The following is a 20,447-nucleotide window of genomic DNA, read 5'->3' on the forward strand; positions in this document are numbered from 1 at the left end:
AGGCGTAGGGGTGGGGGGGGTGTTGTATAGCGCTGCGAACAACCCATGCATTGACTATATCGTGCCGCGAGGTCGTTGAGAGTCCCGCAGTCGTGAACTGTAACTGCCTGACTTTCGACAGCATTGGAATCCGGGATGCACCTTTCCGGCTACCATATCTGCGGCATCTGGGGTGTGGGATGGGATCTGGGATCAACGATGCCGCCAGTCCAACTCGGCCGAGATGGGAGTCTGACTTGGCCGCATTGCGAGAGGCTTCGCAACGGGTAGGTCCGAGGACCTTAGTAGATTGCCGCAGGGGTGGGGCGGTCAGCGGTCCGATGCCCTGCCGATGTCAGCTTGAACCTGCACTGCCTTTGTAACGTTCCTTGTGGTTTTGATTCCTACGCAACTGCAACCACCAGCGCTGACTTGCAATGTATGCAGCAGGCCTCGCCCTGTTAGGTCGCTGAACGGCGATGATATTTATGCTCTCTCCAAGTTTAATCATCTACAAGAGATATATTGCAATCGCTAATCAAGTGCTGGCCCAATGCATGCCTCCCATATCGTTCTGCATGTGCCCCTAATCAACAACAAATACAGTCTTAGCGACCTTGTTCTGCTCGAACAGCTTATAAAATTCCTCGGTCTCGTCAAAGGAGATGCGGTGTTCCACAAACGTCTTGAACAACTCCCGGTTATCCTGCAACACTTGGAGCGCGTACGGGAAGAACGTCTTGACGGAACAACGACCGAACTGCAAGCGCAGGCTGCCATTAGCAGGGGTCCTTCAGCCAACGGTCATTCACTCACTTCTTGCCGTAGAGCTGGGCACCTGGAATGCTGAAGTCATGGGTGTGGACACCACAGCTGCTCACCACGCCGTAATACCGGGCGAGCTTCATCGCTTGGAGGAGCGCACTCTCATGACCGACAACCTCGAGTACTGCATCCGCTCCCCGTCCCTCCGTAGCCTCAAGGACCGCTGCCTCCAGCTGGTCTGCAGGCAGAGCGATCGCGCCATGCTTGGTGGCCAGCTCAAGGCGAGACAGAGTAAGGTCAGTCGCAAAGACAGTCTCGAACAGCGTGCACGCTGACGTGATGGCGCAGAGACCGACCTGGCGTTAGCGCATGTACCACTGGCCAACTCACGGGACCACAGCCAATAACCACACACACGCCCTCCTTGCGAAGAGGAACGGTCTTGTCGTCGGGACGGGCCTCGTCGAGAAGACGGCGTGCGTTCATGGCTGTTGAATACCCGGTGGGCAGGATATCCGTCATGAGAATGAGGAGCTCCTGAGGCAGGTCGGCAGGGGCCTCAAAGAGACTCGTTTCGGCCAGAGGCATCCTAAAGTATTCGGCCTGGCCACCTGGTACAGCTGGATTGCCAAAGTTTTGCACCTGAACACAGCGCGCCGGGTACAACTTGTTGCAGAAGAAGCAGTCACCTAACTGTAAGTTCTGAGCGACAGTTCCAAGGCTCACCGCACGAGGTAGAGAATGGTGCAATAACCATGTCCCCAACTTTCCACTTCGTGACTCCAGACCCGACCTCGACGATGCGTCCGATCGTCTCGTGTCCGACGATGAAGTCGTACGGCTTAGGCTGGTGCCCGCGGTACCAGTGCAGGTCCGAGCCTGCCGTCAGGCTTGTTGGCTACGGACACCTACCGCAGAGACCTGCCATGGTGACCTTGATGATGACGTCGGTGTCCTCTTGGACAGTCGGCGTGGGGCGGTCCTCAACCTTGACGTCGAAAGGTCCCTTCAGGACAACGGCCTTCATCATCGGGGGCAGAGTTGTGGGTGTGACGGTCATGATGAGCAGAGAGTGAGCAGAGGATGAGCAGAGATCAACCAGGTGTATGTCGTGCGGGAGCTGGCAGCACAGTGTCGTATGTATATCTATGCAATGCCTCCAGATCCTCAAGATGGGCAATGAAGCTGGACATCAAGGGTCTTCGGCATCTGGGATTGTTGATTCCCAAGCGGGCCTCTCATCACTATCGGGTCGGATGAGGCTGGGCCGGATGTACCGCGCTCGACGTCGTCCTCCATTTTGCAGTTTACCAGACAAATCACCATGTCTCCAAGCGATGCTTGCTTGCGCTGAGACGTGAAATCAGACTAAGGGGGGCCGCATAGAGGCAGCACACGGAACTGCTGAGCCGTCTCTGTCGTCCGTTCCGAGCTCTCCGATCCGTGCTGACTGCCAACATCTCGTACGGTATCCACTTACCACCCAGCTTCGTTTCGGCAACATGCGAGCAGTGTCTTTCATTGCGGTTGAGAATCCCGGTAAGATACCGTCAGCGTGCGCGAGGTGTCGCACGCAGGAGCAGAGGCTGGCTAGGCGAGGTGACAGGCATGAGAGGGCTATTGGACCTTGCCCTTACACAAACGCTTCACGCCCATGTCAACAAGCTTGCCGAGCCGTCGCCAGCAGGACAGTGTCCACTCTTCCTGCTTAAGTAGCGAGTCATAAGCCGCCCAAGTTCCTTTTACATTCTGACAGCCTTCGCTACTCGTGACCTTTCCTCCACGGTGCGCCCTTCAACAGCTCTACGTCTTCTGGGCCACGATCTTCCCCGTCCACTTTCTTCAATCTCGCCCCGTTACTTTTCAACGACAAGAGCCACCATGGTCCACCCCAACTTCAAGCTCGCCGACTCCTCGTTGCTTATCACGACTGGCTGGATCGCTGACGAGCCTGTCGCGGCGGCCAGCGGCAAGACGTTTAACGTGGTCGACCCTGCCAACGGTGAAGTCTGGACAACGGCGCCGGCCATGGATGAGATGGACACCGACAAGGCGATTGCTGCGGCAGTCGAGGCATTTCCGTCATTCTCGCAGATCTCGGCGCGGCAGCGTGCACGTATGCTTCTCCGTTTCGACGCTCTCGTCCGCGATAACAAAGAAGACCTTGCTCAGCTCCTCGTCATGGAGTCGGGCAAGGCGCTCATCGAGGCGCGCGCCGAGGTCGACTACGCCGGTGAGTACTTTTTGCAGCGGTGTGAACCTGGGCGCGAAATGGCCGGCGTTCCTGGCGTTCTACAGTACATCTGGGGCGGAACCTTATGACGGTTAGGAGAGCAACTGACCTCGTAGTAACCTACTCGTGGCTCATGGCCGGGGAGGCCGAGCGTATCACGGGGGAGACAATTAAAGCAAACGACAACCCTACTCTCCGCTTCTTCACACAGAGGGTACCCATTGGCCCTGTCGCCCTGCTCTGCCCGTGAGTCAGCGTTCATTGCCCAAGCTCATTTGCCAGGTGGAACTTCCCGCTGGTCATCGCTCTGCGCAAGATCTGCACTGCCCTGGCGGCGGGCTGCACCATGGTCGTCAAGCCTTCGCCCGAGACCCCCACAACTACTCTCGCTCTTGGTGTCCTTGCCCAGCGCGCCGGCATTCCTAAGGGTGTCATTAACGTGGTGACAGCTTCGAACCAGACCACGCCCGCTGTGGGGAAGAAACTTTGCGAGGACAAACGCGTCAAGAAGATTAGCTTTACTGGCTCGACCCCTATCGGCAAGCTCCTCATGACCCAGTGCGCCTCCTCGCTCAAGAAGATGACCCTCGAGCTCGGCGGTAACGGTGGCTGGGTGGTGTTTGAAGATGCCGAGCTTGAAAAGGCCGCCGACGCTCTCATGGCCAACAAACTGCGCCACGCTGGACAGGTGTGCGTGTGTGCCAACCGTGTGTTTGTGCAGAAGGATGTGTTCGACAAGTTTGCCGCTATTGTCGAGGAGCGCATGCGCAAGCTCAAGTTTGGCCACGGCCTTAGCACCGACTCAACCAACGGTGCGATCGCGACCGAGCGTGGTGCTGCGCGTGCAGTTAGGCTTGTCGAGGATGCGGTCAAGAACGGCGGCAAGCTGGTCATGGGTGGCAAGCGTTTTGGTACTGGGTACCTCTTTGAGCCTACACTGGTCCTTGGTGCTAGCAGGGACGCCATGGTGTACCGCGAGGAAATGTTCGCACCTATCGTCTCGCTCTATCCGTTCGAGACCGAGGACGAGGTCGTCGCTCTCTGCAACAACACGGATATGGGTCTGTCTAACTACGTCTGGACACGCGACATTGGCCGCGCGTGGCGCTGCTTTGAGAAGCTCGAGAGCGGCACCGTCGCGCTTAACACAGCCAACGCGAACACGGCCGAGAGCCCATTCGGCGGTATCAAGGAGAGTGGTCTCGGCAAGGAGGGCGGCTTCCACCACGGCGTCGACGAGTTCTGCGTGCTCAAGGTTGCTGCGCTCACTATTTAGAGAAACTGGCATGTCAGCAGTGTAATCTATGAATATGTCTTCTTGTCTGTGGCACATGCATGTCGTACACTGATACAATTCTCGTACCCGCAACATACATATCCGTCGTCTCTACACTCACCAGCACTGACTTCACCCCAGGTGGTAAGCAATGTGTCGCAACTTGACCAGCCAGAGCAGGACGGCTAATGATATATTAAAGACCATGCAAGGTGCCCATGCGACAAAACTGCGAGCACCTCTCTGGTGACGAGGGCCGAAACTCGAAGCGAGGGCAAAGCCAGCATATAGAGCCCATACAACTGTACATGCGCCAACAATGAATCTTTCTCAATTACAGGATAATTACAACGCCCATAACCCGTCGTTGGATCCATGCCCAAATGAAAATGGGTTCTCGGTGCTGATAGGGGCAGAATCAAGCATATCTAGCAGTAGCTGGTGGTCCCAAAGGGCACCGTCAAGGCTAACGTCGGCCTGCAGCCATGTCGAAGTCGACGCCTGCTGCTGAGGCAGTGCCGACCCCATAGTCTGTTCCACACTAGCAGGCTGCGCCAAGTCCTTGACCGTCCGGTCGTCCTTCGTCGCCAAGTCGAGTTGAGTCCGGATCGTCATAATGCCTCGTTTGATGCCCGGACCTTGCGACGATGCTTGCTCCAGGATGTCGAGAGAGAGGTGGACTCGCTGGATCGCTTCTTCCCGGATGAAAGCGTTGCCCGTTCGGATGAGTAGGATATCAACGCCGCTGCCTTGAGCTTAAGTCAAACAGGATGAACGTACGCAGAGATGAAACAGCAGTAGAGAATGAGATAGTGGTGGCACGAGTGACCAAAAGTTCGGCCCCAGAGTGATAGGACCTCGTGTGTCCCCATTGCAGCATTGCGACAATGGTTAAGTGCAGAGGAGGCGAGTGCAGAACGGTTATTGGAGGTCAATAACGGGCGGTAGATGAGGATGCAGATCGTATGGTAGAGAAGGCTGGGCGTCAGACCACTAGGACGGTGATAGGTGAACATACTTTAGAATTACTACATTTGCTGGAGGGCTGCAGCGGGGGAGTGTTGGGCCCTCGATCCTGAGTTCTGAGGGGAGGTTCCTCCGCCACGTCTCTAGCTTGTCCACAGCTGAACGGATGAAAGAGAGAGACCGCATGTTTGGGCGGTCAGGCGAGTACATGTTGGTCAATATCGATTCTAAGATGATGTTGAGCTTCGACGAGTGGCGCAGGGTGAATGTCTTCAGAAGCTTGGTGCTAGGATAGGACTTTGACAACGGAAGAGCTGCACCTGATGGGAGGTGTGGTGTCCACTCTACGGCGTCGTCTGGATCTGCTGGAAGAGAGTCAGGCGAGAGGCCTGGCCTACAGAGCAGACTTGGCTCTCGTCCAAGCGTCAGGGACATGGTCTTGTCCCAGCAGTACGCTGCAGTTAGACCTCAAAATACGATTAACTCACCGCTCCAAAACAGGCGAATACGCATGTCACGGTCCTCGGGCGAGAAACGAGAGTCGTCCTCCACAGGTAAATGCAAGCCCATCTGCAATTAGCAACCTCCACATCAAAACAACCTGAAATTACCTCCTGCATCATTCGGATAGCCATGCCGGTGAGCATCCACGCCTGGTTGGTCTTGCCGACCGCACTCTGTCTGCCCGCCAATCCAATGAGCGCTTCTGCTTGTCAGCTGAAACCCGCACTTCAGACCGGCTCACGAATAGTGGGGATACGGGGTGGGCCCATAGTTTCCTCAGCGAGCATGTTCATGGCGAGACTGACAAACTGCTCGCCCTTGAAGATCCGCTCCCGCTCGTCCATGCCGTATGTAAGGCGAATGCCAGTGATATAAATGATGATGAGCAGAAAGTCGGAAAAGTATGGACCATCCAGTGCCATGTCGCCTGTATTATTGCAATCAGCACCGAATTGCGACGTTCGCCTGCTCACGAATGAAGATAGGCCTGTGAACGACGGCGTAGACGGGGCTGGCCCAGGAAAAGTAGGCGTCCACCCATACTTCGCCCTCTTCGGCTTTCGCGTATCGATGTCTCAAGCGTGCAGCGGCACGGAGCTGGTCCTCCGTCCATGACTGTGGACTTCCCCCTTCAAAGAGTGGCGATGATGAGGCCGGTGCGTCCAGTGATCCACGTTGATCCGGTTCGTCAAACATGCTCAGCTCGCCGTGGTACACTGGGCGAGCTGCTGAGCCGAGGTCGTACTGTGGCCGCCCCAGCTCATCTTCATGGTCGGGATTGGAGCTGGCCCACGACGGTTGCTGGGTTCGAGGTGCAGAGCTTATCTTCTGCGGCGGCGTCCTGGATCGCGAACGAGACGACACCTTCGCTAGGGCTTCCAGGCGCCGAAGACGGCGCTCAAAGTCGTCCATGCGTTGTGTCTCTGCCACAGGATCCCGTTTCTTAGGCGCCTTGCGACCTGCAGCCATGCACACCGTGTTCGTTTCACGACAGGGCTTGCATGGTGTGTTTTGCGGCTCCTCGCACTTGATCTTGCGCTCCCTACAAGCCTTAACACCAGTCAGCCGCTCGTCAAATCCCGCTTGTCAAATCCCGCCCCCATGGGGCCGATATCTCTACCATATTGTGGAACTCACCAGGCACGAGTATCCGTACGCCCGTTTCTTGAAGGGACGAGGCGCATCGTCCATCGTTTCGTCTGGCCTGGATCGAGTATCACTCATGGTACGTGTACGGTATCTGGGTATCTGGGTTCTGAGTCGGGGCTTGTAGTGTCTCTTGAAGTTATTGATTTCCGGGATCCGGAGTCCGGAATTGCGGGCTTGGTAATTAAGATCTGGTGGGATATGGGCAAGTGGCGGCGCCTGGGCGGTCGAGAAAAGCGGGCGTGCCGGTTTGTCACGATCCCGGATTCCAGTGGGGCTACTTCGACCCCACACATCCCTGGACAATTGATGTCAACTAGACAAACAGGATATGAGTGTGTGTTATGCACTTTGCTATAAGACGCCCAAGATGGTTACCACGAAATGGAGACAACAACAACGACAGCGTGAGAGCATGACTTCAGACTTCAGCGACAAGGACACGGACGAGAAGCGCGAATTCAACCATGTCGATGAAGCCAAGGAGGATACTATGGTCGAGTACACACCAGTCGAGGAGCGCAAACTGGTGTGGAAGCTAGGTGAGCTGGTACGCTGACCTGACTAACTGGCAGACCTCATCCTCATCCCGTTTGCAATGATGCTCTACATGAGCGCCTACCTCGGTGCGTCACTGGCCCTCGTAACTGAGCTGACATCTCAGACCGTGGTAACTTGGGTAACGCGCGTCTCATGGGCCTTGAGAGTGACACACTCGAGAACAGCGACACCAACTACTCGATCGCCCTGGTTTGTTTCTACATCAGTTACATCGTCTTCGCAATCCCGGGCACTTTGGCCAGCAAATACATGCTGCCGTCGACATCTCTAGCCATCGGGTGCGCGTTGTGGTCCATTGCAGCCACATGCATGACCGCTACGTTCAACCCTGCTGGAGTGTTTGTGTGTCGTCTTTTTGTCGGCTTGGGCGAGGCTATGTTTGGCCAGGCTGTCGCTCTGCTTTTCTCGTTTTGGTACACCAAGCCGGAGCTCGCAAAGAGAGTAGGCATCTTTATCTCTGCCGGTTCGCTGGCGGGAGCGTTCGGCGGCCTCATCGCATTTGGTATCAACTCGATCCCCAACGCCAAGATCCACCAATGGCGAGTTCTTTTCCTCAGTAAGGCTCGCGATCCAGCAAACACGCGCGACCATGCTGAACTTCAGTCGAGGGTCTCCCGGGACTGATCCTTGCGGCCGCAGTCTACCTCTACCTCCCCACCTACCCGGATGCCAAATCGCGCTACCTTTCAGACCGCGATCGGGAAGTCGCCGCAGCCCGCATGGCCAAGGAAAGCACCAATGAAGGGCACAACGGCATCGACAAACGGGCGCTCAAGCGTGCCTTTTCCGACTGGAAGGTGTACGTCGTCGCTTTCATGTACATGAGCATGAACGTCAACCTCTCCAGCGTAGGAGGATTCCTGCCCACGATCGTCAAAGGGTTAGGATACACGGCTGCTCGTGCCCAACTGTTCACCGTTCCTCCATACGCCGTCGCGCTGGCGGTAACCGTCATTGTGTCCACCATCTCCGACCGCCTTCAGAGCCGTGGGGTACCGCTTGCCCTGACGTACTGCATCGGCGTTGCTGGGTGGGGCATTCTCTTAGGTCTAGATGCTGCCAGCAAGTCGTCATCCGTTCTGGGCGCACGTTACTTTGGGGTTATTTGCGTTGTCGCCCCTGCGTACGCGACTATCCCCCTGCAACTGTCCTGGGTTGCCAGCAACAGTCCTGCCCAGACCCAGCGCGCCGTGGCACTCGGTATGCTCAACACCATTGGACAGTGCGGCAGCATCGTTGGGTCGTTCATCTTCCCTTCCAAAGAAGGCCCGCAGTATATCCCTGGAGTGGCAGTCAACATTGCTTTCCAGTGCTTTGGAGCAACCGTCGCGATCTTGATGACGCTTTACTACCGGTTCGAAAATGGCCGCCGCGACCGGCTCGAGGGCGGTCGCCCTGAGGATTCGAGCAACTTGAATGTGCAGGAAGACTTTGACCGTGCAAAGGGTGAGTGTGAAGTTTGGTCCACCTCTGACCCACAGGCTTCCGGTACGTTATTTAGGGCCAATTGGGACAGTTGTAGCAGCTGGGCAATGGGAGTGACATGGCTTGGACTCTGAAGCATTCGGCAATGAAAGTTGGTTGTTCGTGCATGAACCAGTGAATGGGTTGCCTGTACAGTGTATGAGTTGCCTTGAGCTCGTTAACATTTCGACTTGGAGAGTTCTTCCAGACGAAGTTATGACATGGAATGAGGAGAAACTACAAGCAGGCTAAGCAGGGCGCGTCACTTTAAGAGCTGGCGCGCTGGGAGACTGTGCAGACGGGATCTAATGTGGTTTAGACAGTGATTTTAAGCTTCTTAAGATCCTATCCCTCGGATAATTATGTAATCCTCAAACTTGCCACCCTCCATAAAGAAGAGTCACACTTCTACTGTTGCTGGAAAGTCTTATGAGTTCAAGACCTATGGCGAGTACACCGTCGCCGACCTCTCGGCCGGCCATTACTGCGCCAACGGCCCCGACTTTGCCGCCCAGGGCTTCAAGGCTGGCGACAAGGCAACGCTCATAGTCGTCTACCAGGCCGATGGTTCCCCGGGGAAGGGCTTCAACAAGCGCTGGAACTTCCAGTGTGCCGACGTCAAGCTCGTCGACAACTGGAATCAGCCCGAGGGCTTCATGTGCGGCAACTACTATGCGACCAACGAGACCCACGTCAAGGCTGCCGACAAGGCCATGGAGTTCACCATCTCGCCGTCGTTGCAGCCCAACGCCGGTCAGGGTGGTAGGCCTGCCGCCGTCCTCGCCAAGATGGAGCCGTCCAAGGCCAGTGGCATCGGTGCCGGTGTCACTGCCGGTGTCTTCCTCCTCGCCATCGGAGCCCTCTGGGCCACTGGCTTCATGCGGTTCGGCCGCAAGAAGTCGGTCGCTATCCGCGACGACGCTTCGTCGGCCTCTTCGGTCTCTATCAAGCAGGTTCGCAACTAAGCCCGGGCCGCTTGGTAGCGACGTCGAGCCGTACAATGGTGTATTGTAGAATGCGTAGGAAGTAAAAGCACAAAAACATCTCATAATGGGATATTCCACCGTCATTCATTAGTCTGTCGCTTGGAAATGGCTACAGGATTTCTGAGATCACGGAGCACGAGGGCATGGATGCCCTTGAATATTGTAGATGAGCACCACTCCTCCTCTCTCGTGCAGAGGATTAGGTGGCCTGAAATTCGACTGTGTACTTAGCGTCTCAGTTGTATGCGTGTGAGATTGGGAGTGGAAGCAAGCCCTGGAGGATGGGGAATGATGAGGAGAACCGTAACGAGTGTGATGCCGCAAACGCGCGCAGAGTGAGCGGCACTGGGAACAAAAGGGCCACAAAAACGCTACTGTATAGCTGCTGACAAATCGGCCGTGTCCCATGGCGTGGGAGAGAGAGTCCCATCTGGTACAACTGGGAAGAAATGTTGTCACTCCTCGTCGATATCGTTCGCGAGCACGCGTAAGGTTCTCTTTGGTAGCTTTCTGGTGAATGGGCTTCGGCAGGGTATCGTCAGCGTGGGTAGCCCGTCACACGGTGACGCCCCGCTCGGCCGGTGAACACAACGATGCCGGCGTCGGACCCCAGGAGGCGGGTATTCGAGGCGGCATGACACAAGACACGCGCCCAGGCCAATCCAGCCTCACCATCGCCTTCAGGAAGATCAACAAGAAGGCTGCGCTCGGCGGCGACGAGGCGGTTGAAAGCAAGGAGAAGTCGCTCGCCGGCAAGTTCAAGGACGGTCTGCTGCGCCACAAGCTTGGCACGTGGCCAGACGCGTGCGCCTGCAAGCTCAAGAACAATCCTGTCCACCTGGCCGTCCCCAGTGAGGCTGGCAATCCCGCGTGGTCGCATTCACAGAGGGTGTTCCGTCCGAGAGACAAGTGCGGGACGGCATCTCGAGCTCACCCAGGCGAGAATGAGGGTACCTTGCCTCCTTGGCGGCTTTGTGGGTGCCATGTCGGCGGTCCGCCTGTGACCAACAGTGAGGTCAATGCGAACGTTGTCGAGTTGCTGTTCAACCGCCTTGTGATTGGCCCTCCAGACATGCGAGATTCATTTGCAGTCCGTAACGCCATCTTCCATGCATGCTGCATGCTCCGGCGATGTGCATGCTCTGGCCCTCGACACATATGGCGACCACATGCATGCATGTGTGGTGTGAGCTATTCTTGCCTTGGTTCGGCCATGTCCGCGTGGGGCCATGAAAGGATTCAAGTGCCGCGCCGAGTCATCGCTTGGGATTGACCCGCATGGCACGGCGCGACATTTTGTATTGTCACTACTTGTATCGGTGCTCACTGTTTCTCTGCTGTTCACTTCACTCTCTCCTCCATCCTTGACAGCATTCCGAGAATGAGCGCCATGGTACGTCCCTCCCTCCGCATCGCTCGTGCACTGGCTACCAGCCGCGTCCAGGCGCGGGCAGTGTCCTTTGTGCACGCCGGTCGCGCTCTTGCCTCCCCCATCCCCACTCCCCGCGCTCCTACGCTTCGTCCTGCCATGCGTCTCCCCGGCATGATGTCTTACGCCACCCAGTCGTCGACCACCATTCCCCCCACCAAGCTGTTGGCCGTCGCCCCCAGCGCCAAGCTTGACACCAACGCCCTCATCGTTCCCGTGACCTCGGGCGACAACGGTGTACAGCTCGGCGACGTCAGCAACCTCACCGCCGACCGCGCATCCGCTCTCTCCTCGCAGCTCAGCAAGCTGGGCTACAAGGGCAAGGCCGGCGCCGTGATCACGCTCCCTGGCGCAGACGGAGACGCCGCGCCCGTCCTCATCTTTGCCGGCCTCGGCAAGCCTGAGAAGGATGGATCTGTCAAGCCCGAGACCCTCCGTCGTTCAGTTGGTGCCGCCGTTCGCGCTGCCTCGGGCATGGAGCTCTCCTCTGTCGCTGTCGCTGTTCCCGCCGGTACTGGACTCCTCACGGCTGCGGCTGAGGGTGCGTCGCTCGGCGCGTACGCATGGAACTCGTACAAGAGCAAGGACACGAGCGCTCCCGTTGGTTCTATCCAGCTCTTGTCATCAGAGTCGGACGCTGCCGATGTTGTGCTCCGCGCCGAGGTTGCCGCCCGCCACGCCAAGGGTGCCCGCGACCTCGTCAACACCCCTCCCTGCGACCTGTACCCCCAAACCTTTGCCGAGCGCGCAGTCGAGCTCGCCAAGGGCCTCGAGGGTGTCACGGTCGAGGTGTGGGACGAGAAGCGCCTCGCAGAGGAGAAATGCGGTGGTCTCGTCGGTGTTGGACAGGGCTCGGCCAAGCCTCCCCGCCTCGTCAAGATCGCCTACACCCCCAAGGGTGTGAGCAGCCCCAAGCACCTCTCGATTGTCGGCAAGGGCGTGACCTTTGACTCGGGAGGCATCTCGCTCAAGCCCTCTGCCAAGATGCATGAGATGAAGGGTGACATGGGCGGCGCTGCGGCGACGCTCCATGCTGTCCTCGCTGCCGCCGAGCTGCAGGTCCCGGCGCGCGTCACTGGCTGGCTCTGTCTCGCCGAGAACATGCCTAGCGGCACGGCGCTCAAGAACGGCGACGTCATCCGCCAGCGCACCGGCACCACCGTCGAGATCCACAACACGGACGCCGAGGGCCGTCTCGTCCTTGCCGATGGCCTCGCCGTCGCCCAGTCCAAGGCCACGGGCTACGGCACTGAGGACGCTGACCCTGACCTCCTGATCAACATCGCGACGCTCACTGGCGCCCAGCTCGTTGCCCTTGGCATGCGCACCGCCGGCCTTATGGGTGACGACAAGGCCGTCAAGGCCGTCGAGGCCGCGGCTGCCGTCACGGGCGAGCAGTTCTGGGCCATGCCCTTCCCCGATGAGATGCTCGAGGACATCAAGAGCACCACCGCCGACCTGAAGAACATCGGCGGCATCCCCATGGGCGGCATGCTCAAGGCTGGTGTCTTCGTGAGTACGCGCAATTGAAGCCTGCTGATCCCAGCTCCAGCAGTTCGCCGGCGACAAGGGCAACTGGGCCCATCTTGACATTGCCGGGCCTGCGGCCAACTTTGGTACGCCATGGGGTTACACTCCGACCGAGGGCACGGGCTTCGCCGTGCGCACGATGCTCAAGGTCGCCGAGCAGCTTGCCGCGTAAGCGCAGCGAAGAGCGCGGCGCGAGCACTCATAAAAGTCAGAAGTCGGCACACATTCATGCATATCAGCCCATACTGCCCAACTGTCCATCTGGTCCCCTACAAATTGCTCTTCTCTATCGTGCGGTACTCAAGACCAGTGACTGGGTAGTCGAGAGGGTGGAGGGCACGCTCCCGCGCACGCTTGATGCGCGCGTCCGAGACTTGGAAGGTGCGGGGCACGCGCTCATCCCACTGGCCCGTCTTGAGCTGGTGAGCCAGCCCCCGCGTGACGCTGTGGATGAGTGCCATGCCGCGGCCATTGTATCCGGCGGCTATCCACACGCCAGGGCGACCGGGCACAGCGCCGACCATTGGGAGGTTGTCCACACTGTGGCCGATGATGCCTTCAAATCAGCCTAACATCACGCAAGTGATAGCGTTCACTAACCGGTCCAGCACTTGGTCAGCCCCTCTCCGTCTGCTTCCTTTCCCCAGCCGACAAAGGTGTCGCGACAGTGGTTGGCAAGCCAGTGCTTGACCTCGGGCCGCACAAAGCTGTCATCGTCGATGCCATAGACCTGGTCTGGCTTGAGGATACGGCTCCCAAACAACGCCTTTGGGTAGGGGCCGACCACGAGGCCGCTGTCGGGTGTCTGGATGACGTAGGAGCCTGCCTCGAGACCGAACGTCGTCTGGAGCGCACGGGGTCCGGCATAACTTGCGGGCGAAGTGATAAGTGACGAATGAGAGTGCACTGGCACCAGGCTGAGGTTAACCAGCTATACAAACAGAGAGGACAATGAGACCGCAGCGCAGACACTCACATGTCCTTCAGCTCGGGAAGTACGTGCTGTGTGTACGCGTTCGTTGCCAGGATGACGTTGCGAGCGCGCATCTTTCCACGCGCAGCACAATCAACAGTCACTGTACCGTCCGCCTCCTGGCTAAAGCCAGCCACAGGGGCCCATGAGTAGAAGCTGACGTCTGCAGACTTTGACTCGAGCGCGAGGCGCAGGAACGCCGTCACTCCCTTGTGGGGATGCCATGAGCCTCCGGGGATCCGGTTGGCCTGAACCGCTCCTCGCGTGCGAGATAGCTTCTTCACTGCGACGGGGTCTGTCACGATCTCCCAGTCGAGCACGCGTCCCTTGTGCTTAGGGTGCGTCTTAAGGAGCTTCCGCATGAGCTCGTAGTTGCGCAAGTTGTCGGCGGCACCCGCAGGAGTTCGGAGGACCTGACTTTAGCTAAGACTACAAGGAGACTTACCTCGACGCGGCTGCCGCGCCAAAAGTCTGCATCGATGCCTTCGGACTGCACGATACTCTCCACCAGGTCGATGTTGCTCTGCTCAAACATGATGACGTCGATCGCGTCATCAGCGCTCAGGCCTGCGCCACCCTCGTCAAGTGGCGCCATGAGAGGGGTGAGCTGCTGCCAGCTCTGCCCGACGACATGCCCACCGTTCCGTCCAGCTGGTTGTCAGACCAGTGTTCCCTTTGGATCCGACATACTCACATGCTCCAGATGCCACGTCCTTAGCGTCCAGTATCACCACCTTCTTGCCGACCGCAGCTCCTCCAAGTCGAGAGAGGAAGTATGCCAGCGCCGCGCCTGTCGCACCTGCGCCGACAATCACGTAGTCGACAATCTCCGTGGGTAGCTTGGCATCGCGCCCATGGTCCCACAGCGACTTGGGCCCGCGATTCTGCGGTCAGCATGATCGTATACAGGACGGACAGTCTGCTGCCAATGCGAGACTGTCGAGGTGTAAGGCTGGGGGAAGCACGGCATGGGGGTGGCGAGTGGATGAGTCGGTGGTTGTGCGGCAGCTTATATGTCGCCAGTGTCCAAGTGATGAGAAGCTGAGAGTTCGCACACGGATCTTAACGTTGCGGAACCAAGTCGCATCTAGTCGCGGACATGGCCGAGATTGCAGTCAGCTGAACGCCGAACTAGATCTTGGGGCGTTCCTGTTCCTGCACGACTGCATGACCAGCCTGGGATAAGAATCCAAACATACACATTCGTTCACAGGGTGGGCGAGACGGCCGAGCTGCCGATGGAGAGGCAACCATGAAGGTTTGGGGTGTTGGGTGCAGATGGGAATACGCAGGGTATCGCCGCTGCCTTTGTCTGTTCCGCATCTGGCTGACATAACGTTGCCCCTAGCCTGTCGTCGGAAAGATTAACAGAGTCAGTCCTTCCAGTCCTTCCCGATAGCAATCCTGATGGTCCTCTTTATCTGTATAGCCGTACGGCCTGACTCCGTGTTCTCCGTTCCGCACAACTACCACCCTCCGCTCCATCCCTCGGCTGTTCCCGATCTGTGTCCAACCTCACCGACCGGTCCGAACGGAACGACCAAGACCCACCTGTCCTGAGCAGGTCGTGGGTACGGGGCTTGCACTCACTCCAACGCGCCACCCCGCAACCCAAATCGCAGGACGCCGCCGAGATTCGAGCCCCTGCACGAGAGCCGGACAACCGCAACCCGAGAACGGCATTACGCCTTACGCGCGGTGCGTAAGATGGTGCGTGTCACGACTGAACTGCGGCGACTCTCAGCTCATGACCCGACCGACTCCTGACATGCAGTGTATGGCTGACAGCAGGTAGGTGTGTGGTGTGGCCGGTGCATGACACTACGAGACTATGAACATGCACCTACTCGTCATCACTGTGGTCGCCCCTGTCATCAAGACTCAGGGCTGCGAAGAAGCTCGCGTTGTTGGCCTTGGTGAACTCGGTATCCTCGTCACTGCTCTCATTGCCCAGATCGCTCACCACCTGCTGGGTCACGGCTGGCGTCCTAGTGGTGCGCTTGTTAGAGGTCTCGATGTCACTGTCGACGGGGCTCAACTCCTCGCTGCCGGTGTCGTGGTACTGGCCAAGCCACAAGCCACATCCGTCACGGTTCGGGGTGGAGTTCGGAGGCCAGAAGCACCAGCGTACGCGACCTTCAGCCAGCGACCGCATCATGCCGTCCGCAGCACGGTTGGCGTCAGGACGGGCAGACTTGGCTGTCACTAAGCGTCAGCACACATTCAACAAGGGGTTCTTACTGAAGCCGCGATCCGTTGCCCGTCCGTCCATGATGTCGCCTGCAGTCCAACGTGGACCCATGGGCTTGGCTGAGACATGTGGTCGGTAGCCTGCGCGCCACGTCTTCTTCGACACGATATCATCGACGACAACCTCGGGTGCTGGGATATTGAAGATACGCTCCAAAGGGAGGTATTTGGCTGCAAACGCGACGCACGCCGGAAGAGATGGGATCTGGGAGATGGGGAGGACTGCACAATCAGCAACGGTAGCTTCTAATACGTACTTCCACTCATGGCTTGCAGCTCCATGGGGACGAGACTGGGACAGACGAGGCCCGGGCAGTCCACGATTCGCACCTCACGGCGCTGGCCCCAGAGCATGGTCTGCCAGTGCTTGGTCTTGCCTGGTGTCCTCGAAGCGGACACGCGCGTCTCGCCGAGGAGGGCGTTCAGGAGTGACGACTTGCCAACATTGGGCTGCCCGACCAGGCCAACTGTAAGCGGCTCCACCTGGCGGACGCAGGTGGATGGACCGTCGCTCGCGTCCTCAGTCACGGCACCGCGACCAACCACCTCGCTGTTGTCCTCGACACATATCGTATCACCTTCTAGGTCACCCCAGTGCACAATCTCGCGCACATTCGGCTTCCAAGTGGCGAGTTTGTCTGGGTCCGCAGTGACTCCAGAGGGGGGTGACAAAAGCCGGGCATGGGCGATCTGGAGCGCGTCAAGGAGGGCCACTCGCGCCGTATCGGGGATGTAGGGTCGGTGGCGTGACTTGCCTTGGCCGTACAGAAGCGAGGTGTCATACGAAGACACAGACACCACCTGAGGTTCGAGCTCATCTTCAGCGACTGGTGGTCCCAACATCCACCACTGTTTGAGCCAGACTTGCCAGGAGGCAAGAGCATCGGGGTCGACCAGGTCGGCTTTTGTTAGGACGAGGATGATCTCCCGGTGAGGCTGTAGCAGGCGCAGGTACGACCGCAGTGAGGGTGGACAATGAACAGGGGGACAGCGTGCGTCGACTAGAAGGAGGATGATCGAGGAAGTCTCAACTACTCGCCACCTAGAGTCAGTATGGTCTCCGAAGTCGAGCTCACAGTTGACGCCAGACCTCGAGGTTCGTTTCAAAGGAGCTCGGACTCCGGACAGGTGTGGAATCCGGGTTGAATGAGTCCATATCCGCGCCGTCAACCCAACCCTCAACGACATCGCGTGCCCCTTGGAGCCAAGCCTCGAAGACTGCCTCCTCGTTCTGTTCTACCTCCCGTTTGCTCTGGCCCGTGTTGAAACGTGGGCGGCTGGGCACGGACAGGTTGACGCCTGTCGGGTTGTCAACGAGGGACATGGGGAATGATGCGACAGAATCAGGGAGGGGTCGAGGTAGCTGGTCGTTCCAGGCGGCGTCCCGTGTGCGAGCAACGTAATCATGCGGGATGGCGATGAAGCGGCTGAAGAGCTCCAGCCCGCCGTGTGCTTCGGAGCGAGCCTTGTGAGACCGGTCGAGGCGAATACGCCCATTCTTGCCGTGTTCAAGTACCTCAACCTCTTCTCCGCGCTTGATTGCGCGTTTGGTCTGCAGCTGCAGCTTCTTTTGCTTGTGGGAGAATGCCACATGGCGGGGGCGGGCTGGGGAGGGCATGAGGGAGTCCCAGGCCGGGCTTGGTACTGGCAAGAGGGGAGGCGAGAGGGAAAGTGTAGGGCTGGGTGTTACTGCCTTACTGCTGGCAGTTCTGAGGAGAAGGGAGATGGAGAGGAGCGAGGATGGCTTTGAACAATGTAGTTGAGCCGGAATGACAATCTTGGTGATGTCATAACATCCACCTTATCGGATCCGAAACAACAGTTCGGATCCGGACAAGGGCTTTGCTGGAATTGTTTAGTTTACTTTGCAAGTAGAATATTACCCGGCTGCAAGCTTCCGAGACATTGAATCATCATCCATTCCACTTACTCACTAATGGTTCAAATCTACAGGTCGTCGCGCAGCAGAGAGGTTTCATGTCCTGAGGAAAAGCCAGAGACGTATAAACAACGACCGGCAAGATATCGCCTGTCCACGTAGCTGCTGCGGCCACTTACTCCACAGGATAAACCATCCCCTCGGTCACGGGTATACCGACGGCCTGCCCATCTTCCTTAACAGCGGTGGGAAGACATTGCAACCTTACTCGTTCCCTCTCACCGAATATCATGACCAACTCTTCATCCTCTTCACTCGTCGTCGGGCTCGAGGCCATTCCCCTCAAGCAGCTTGCAGCTGTCTCCCACTCCGCGGCCTCTGGCACAGTCATCGAGACAATCCCAGTAGTTCAGCCATCCGAGCTGAATCCCGGAGAAGCACTGGTGAAGCTCCTCTACTCGGGCGTGTGTGGGAGCAGCTACCATCAGGCGTCAGACCACTGGGATGAGGGCAAGGGACGCGTGCCGCGGCCTCTCATCTCTGGCGATGAGGGTGTCGGCACGGTCGTCGCAATCAATGACCCAACCTCGCGCTTCCAGGTTGGGGATACAGGTGGGTTACTGTTCCAGTGTCCCGCTAACCCCGCAGTTGGCATCAAGTTCGTTGCAGCAACGTGTAACCAGTGCACACTGTGTCTTGCAGGACTCGAGATGGTCTGCCCGCAGGCCAAGTACACCGGACGTAGTGTGAACGGCACCTTCCAGCAGTAGTACGTACCTCCGCATCTGACAGCTCGACTAACTGTCAGCTCCCTGGCATGGACATCTCAGCTCACCCCCATCCCTCCAAACATGGACCTTGCCCATGCTGCTCCCATCCTTTGTGCCGGCGTGACCGTTTGGCGGGCGTTGAACGATTCAACGGCACAGCCGGGTGACTGGGTAGCTGTGGCTGGAGCCGGAGGAGGCCTTGGAAGCCTCGCAGTCCAGTACGCCAAGTATCTCAACATGCGAGTCATCGCGATCGACAGCAAGACCAAGGCGGCGTTCTGCACCGAGGACCTTGAGGCCGACGCGTTTGTCGACTACGCTGTGCCCAACTTTGCGCACGAGGTCAAGAAGATTGCCGACGGAGTGGGGGTCCAGGCAACCATTCTTTGCTCCAATGAGCCCACCTCGTATCTCTCTGCAACTGATTACCTCCGTCCAACTGGCAGCGCCATGATCGTCGGTCTACCACCAACCGGCTCCCATGTGCCCGTGGACTGCCGCAATGCCGTACTAGGCATGCACACCATCCGGGGTTGTTTCGTGGGGACACGCAGTGATGTCATCGATGCCCTCGATATCGTCGCGCGAGGCAAGGTCGTCCCCAAGGTCACAGTCAAGCCGTTCTCTGCGATCCAGGAGACGTACGACTGCATGAAGGACGGGACGCTGTGCGGCCGCGTTGTTGTGGATCGTGAGTGTCAGCTTGCTGTTCGATGTGATGCTAACGGGGCTCCAGTGTGGAAGTAGGCCTGAGACGCCATATGTGAAAGCAACAGTACGCAAGTTTCGGGGGTGTCCCAAAGCGAAAACGTAGCTCACTTGATGCATTTTCCAGCCCATTGGAGAGATTGGGACGCGTAAAGCGTGAACAAGAGAATCGTAAGTCGGCGAAGCCTGAAGCATGATCAGACGGCACTGCCATAGATGCTGCAAGCCCGCTTCAGATACAGGGACTGAGCTCCCCTTGGCCGTCCGCTGTCGATGCGCGGCGAAAGCTTCTCTCGACCACGCCAAAAGGAGGAGCTCAAAACACGGCTCTTAATCCCAGCGCAAGGATACTGGTATACTGTCATGTACGCAAGGCCGGTGCATCCCGCTCGCCCGACGAAACACAAACCAAGTCAGGGAGATTTCAACCTCGCACCACCTCGCACTCTACCACCGTCAAACCAAAAGAGTTCCGCTGACGAGTCACTCGACGCCAGGTCATGACGGGGGTCGAACCCGCAATCTCCTGATTTACTTTTCGTAGTCAGACGCGATGCCATTTCGCCACACGACCGTGTTGAATGTCAAAAACTACCTAGTCATAAATGGCAAAGCTCCTTGCCACGTGGTTTCGTTCCCCTTGCATTTCATCGTCTGCATCGCATTGCTGCTGCGCCCGCAGTATATCTACCGAGACTGCACCTACCGTTATGTGCATTCAGTCGCCTCTCTCTACTGATGACCTCAGAGGAGTCGTGCTTGCGGCACCCCGTGGACCTCCAGCCCGAATTCTGGACCTGTCAAATTCCAGCATTGACGATCGGTGAGAACGCTTAGGTTGACCGCTCTGCAGCCAAATACCTTCGCTAGTACGGTCACCATTTGGCTGTGACACAGGCTGCCCTCAGTCTTGATAGTGCCTCCTTTCGTCTCCACGTCACCTGGGCTCGAAAATCGTCCAAGATTGACGATGCTCTGCGATTTGTATGTGGACTGATAAGACAAGACTGGTCGACTGGCCGCCGATG

General features: G+C 57.9%; 9 protein-coding genes across 9 annotated transcripts; 5 read left to right on the forward strand and 4 right to left on the reverse strand.

Annotated features, from left to right (window-relative positions):
* Positions 1-565: 565 nt before the first annotated feature.
* On the reverse strand, positions 566-1,804 carry CcaverHIS019_0500080 (uncharacterized protein; the record flags this gene model as incomplete). Its single annotated transcript, XM_060601119.1, has 5 exons — positions 566-752; positions 796-1,100; positions 1,135-1,433; positions 1,471-1,623; positions 1,657-1,804. The coding sequence occupies 5 exons, from the start codon at positions 1,802-1,804 to the stop codon at positions 566-568; spliced, it is 1,092 nt and encodes a 363-aa protein (XP_060457645.1).
* Positions 1,805-2,625: 821 nt separating this feature from the next.
* Positions 2,626-4,253, forward strand: CcaverHIS019_0500090 (uncharacterized protein; the record flags this gene model as incomplete). Its single annotated transcript, XM_060601120.1, has 3 exons — positions 2,626-2,977; positions 3,094-3,223; positions 3,260-4,253. The coding sequence occupies 3 exons, from the start codon at positions 2,626-2,628 to the stop codon at positions 4,251-4,253; spliced, it is 1,476 nt and encodes a 491-aa protein (XP_060457646.1).
* A 345-nt stretch (positions 4,254-4,598) lies between these two features.
* Positions 4,599-6,947, reverse strand: CcaverHIS019_0500100 (uncharacterized protein; the record flags this gene model as incomplete). The annotated part of the gene is made up of 6 exons (XM_060601121.1): positions 4,599-5,002; positions 5,708-5,789; positions 5,831-5,925; positions 5,965-6,150; positions 6,197-6,719; positions 6,861-6,947. 6 exons carry the CDS (start codon positions 6,945-6,947, stop codon positions 4,599-4,601), a joined length of 1,377 nt encoding a protein of 458 aa, XP_060457647.1.
* A 292-nt stretch (positions 6,948-7,239) lies between these two features.
* Positions 7,240-9,859, forward strand: CcaverHIS019_0500110 (uncharacterized protein; the record flags this gene model as incomplete). Its single annotated transcript, XM_060601124.1, has 6 exons — positions 7,240-7,411; positions 7,445-7,495; positions 7,534-7,986; positions 8,034-8,876; positions 8,912-8,918; positions 9,295-9,859. 6 exons carry the CDS (start codon positions 7,240-7,242, stop codon positions 9,857-9,859), a joined length of 2,091 nt encoding a protein of 696 aa, XP_060457648.1.
* A 538-nt stretch (positions 9,860-10,397) lies between these two features.
* CcaverHIS019_0500120 (uncharacterized protein) lies at positions 10,398-10,828 on the forward strand (the record flags this gene model as incomplete). The annotated part of the gene is made up of 2 exons (XM_060601125.1): positions 10,398-10,731; positions 10,767-10,828. The coding sequence occupies 2 exons, from the start codon at positions 10,398-10,400 to the stop codon at positions 10,826-10,828; spliced, it is 396 nt and encodes a 131-aa protein (XP_060457649.1).
* A 442-nt stretch (positions 10,829-11,270) lies between these two features.
* On the forward strand, positions 11,271-13,011 carry CcaverHIS019_0500130 (uncharacterized protein; the record flags this gene model as incomplete). Its single annotated transcript, XM_060601126.1, has 3 exons — positions 11,271-11,273; positions 11,445-12,821; positions 12,856-13,011. 3 exons carry the CDS (start codon positions 11,271-11,273, stop codon positions 13,009-13,011), a joined length of 1,536 nt encoding a protein of 511 aa, XP_060457650.1.
* Positions 13,012-13,108: 97 nt separating this feature from the next.
* On the reverse strand, positions 13,109-14,782 carry CcaverHIS019_0500140 (uncharacterized protein; the record flags this gene model as incomplete). Its single annotated transcript, XM_060601127.1, has 6 exons — positions 13,109-13,395; positions 13,440-13,756; positions 13,816-14,225; positions 14,258-14,463; positions 14,507-14,696; positions 14,729-14,782. 6 exons carry the CDS (start codon positions 14,780-14,782, stop codon positions 13,109-13,111), a joined length of 1,464 nt encoding a protein of 487 aa, XP_060457651.1.
* An 873-nt stretch (positions 14,783-15,655) lies between these two features.
* Positions 15,656-17,680, reverse strand: CcaverHIS019_0500150 (uncharacterized protein; the record flags this gene model as incomplete). The annotated part of the gene is made up of 4 exons (XM_060601128.1): positions 15,656-16,017; positions 16,054-16,284; positions 16,320-17,104; positions 17,139-17,680. The coding sequence occupies 4 exons, from the start codon at positions 17,678-17,680 to the stop codon at positions 15,656-15,658; spliced, it is 1,920 nt and encodes a 639-aa protein (XP_060457652.1).
* A 551-nt stretch (positions 17,681-18,231) lies between these two features.
* Positions 18,232-19,458, forward strand: ADH1 (uncharacterized protein; the record flags this gene model as incomplete). The annotated part of the gene is made up of 4 exons (XM_060601129.1): positions 18,232-18,553; positions 18,590-18,710; positions 18,750-19,402; positions 19,448-19,458. 4 exons carry the CDS (start codon positions 18,232-18,234, stop codon positions 19,456-19,458), a joined length of 1,107 nt encoding a protein of 368 aa, XP_060457653.1.
* Between the last annotated feature and the right edge of the window lie 989 nt (positions 19,459-20,447).

This window comes from Cutaneotrichosporon cavernicola (assembly GCF_030864355.1).
Source record: "Cutaneotrichosporon cavernicola HIS019 DNA, chromosome: 5".
Lineage (NCBI taxonomy): Eukaryota > Fungi > Basidiomycota > Tremellomycetes > Trichosporonales > Trichosporonaceae > Cutaneotrichosporon > Cutaneotrichosporon cavernicola.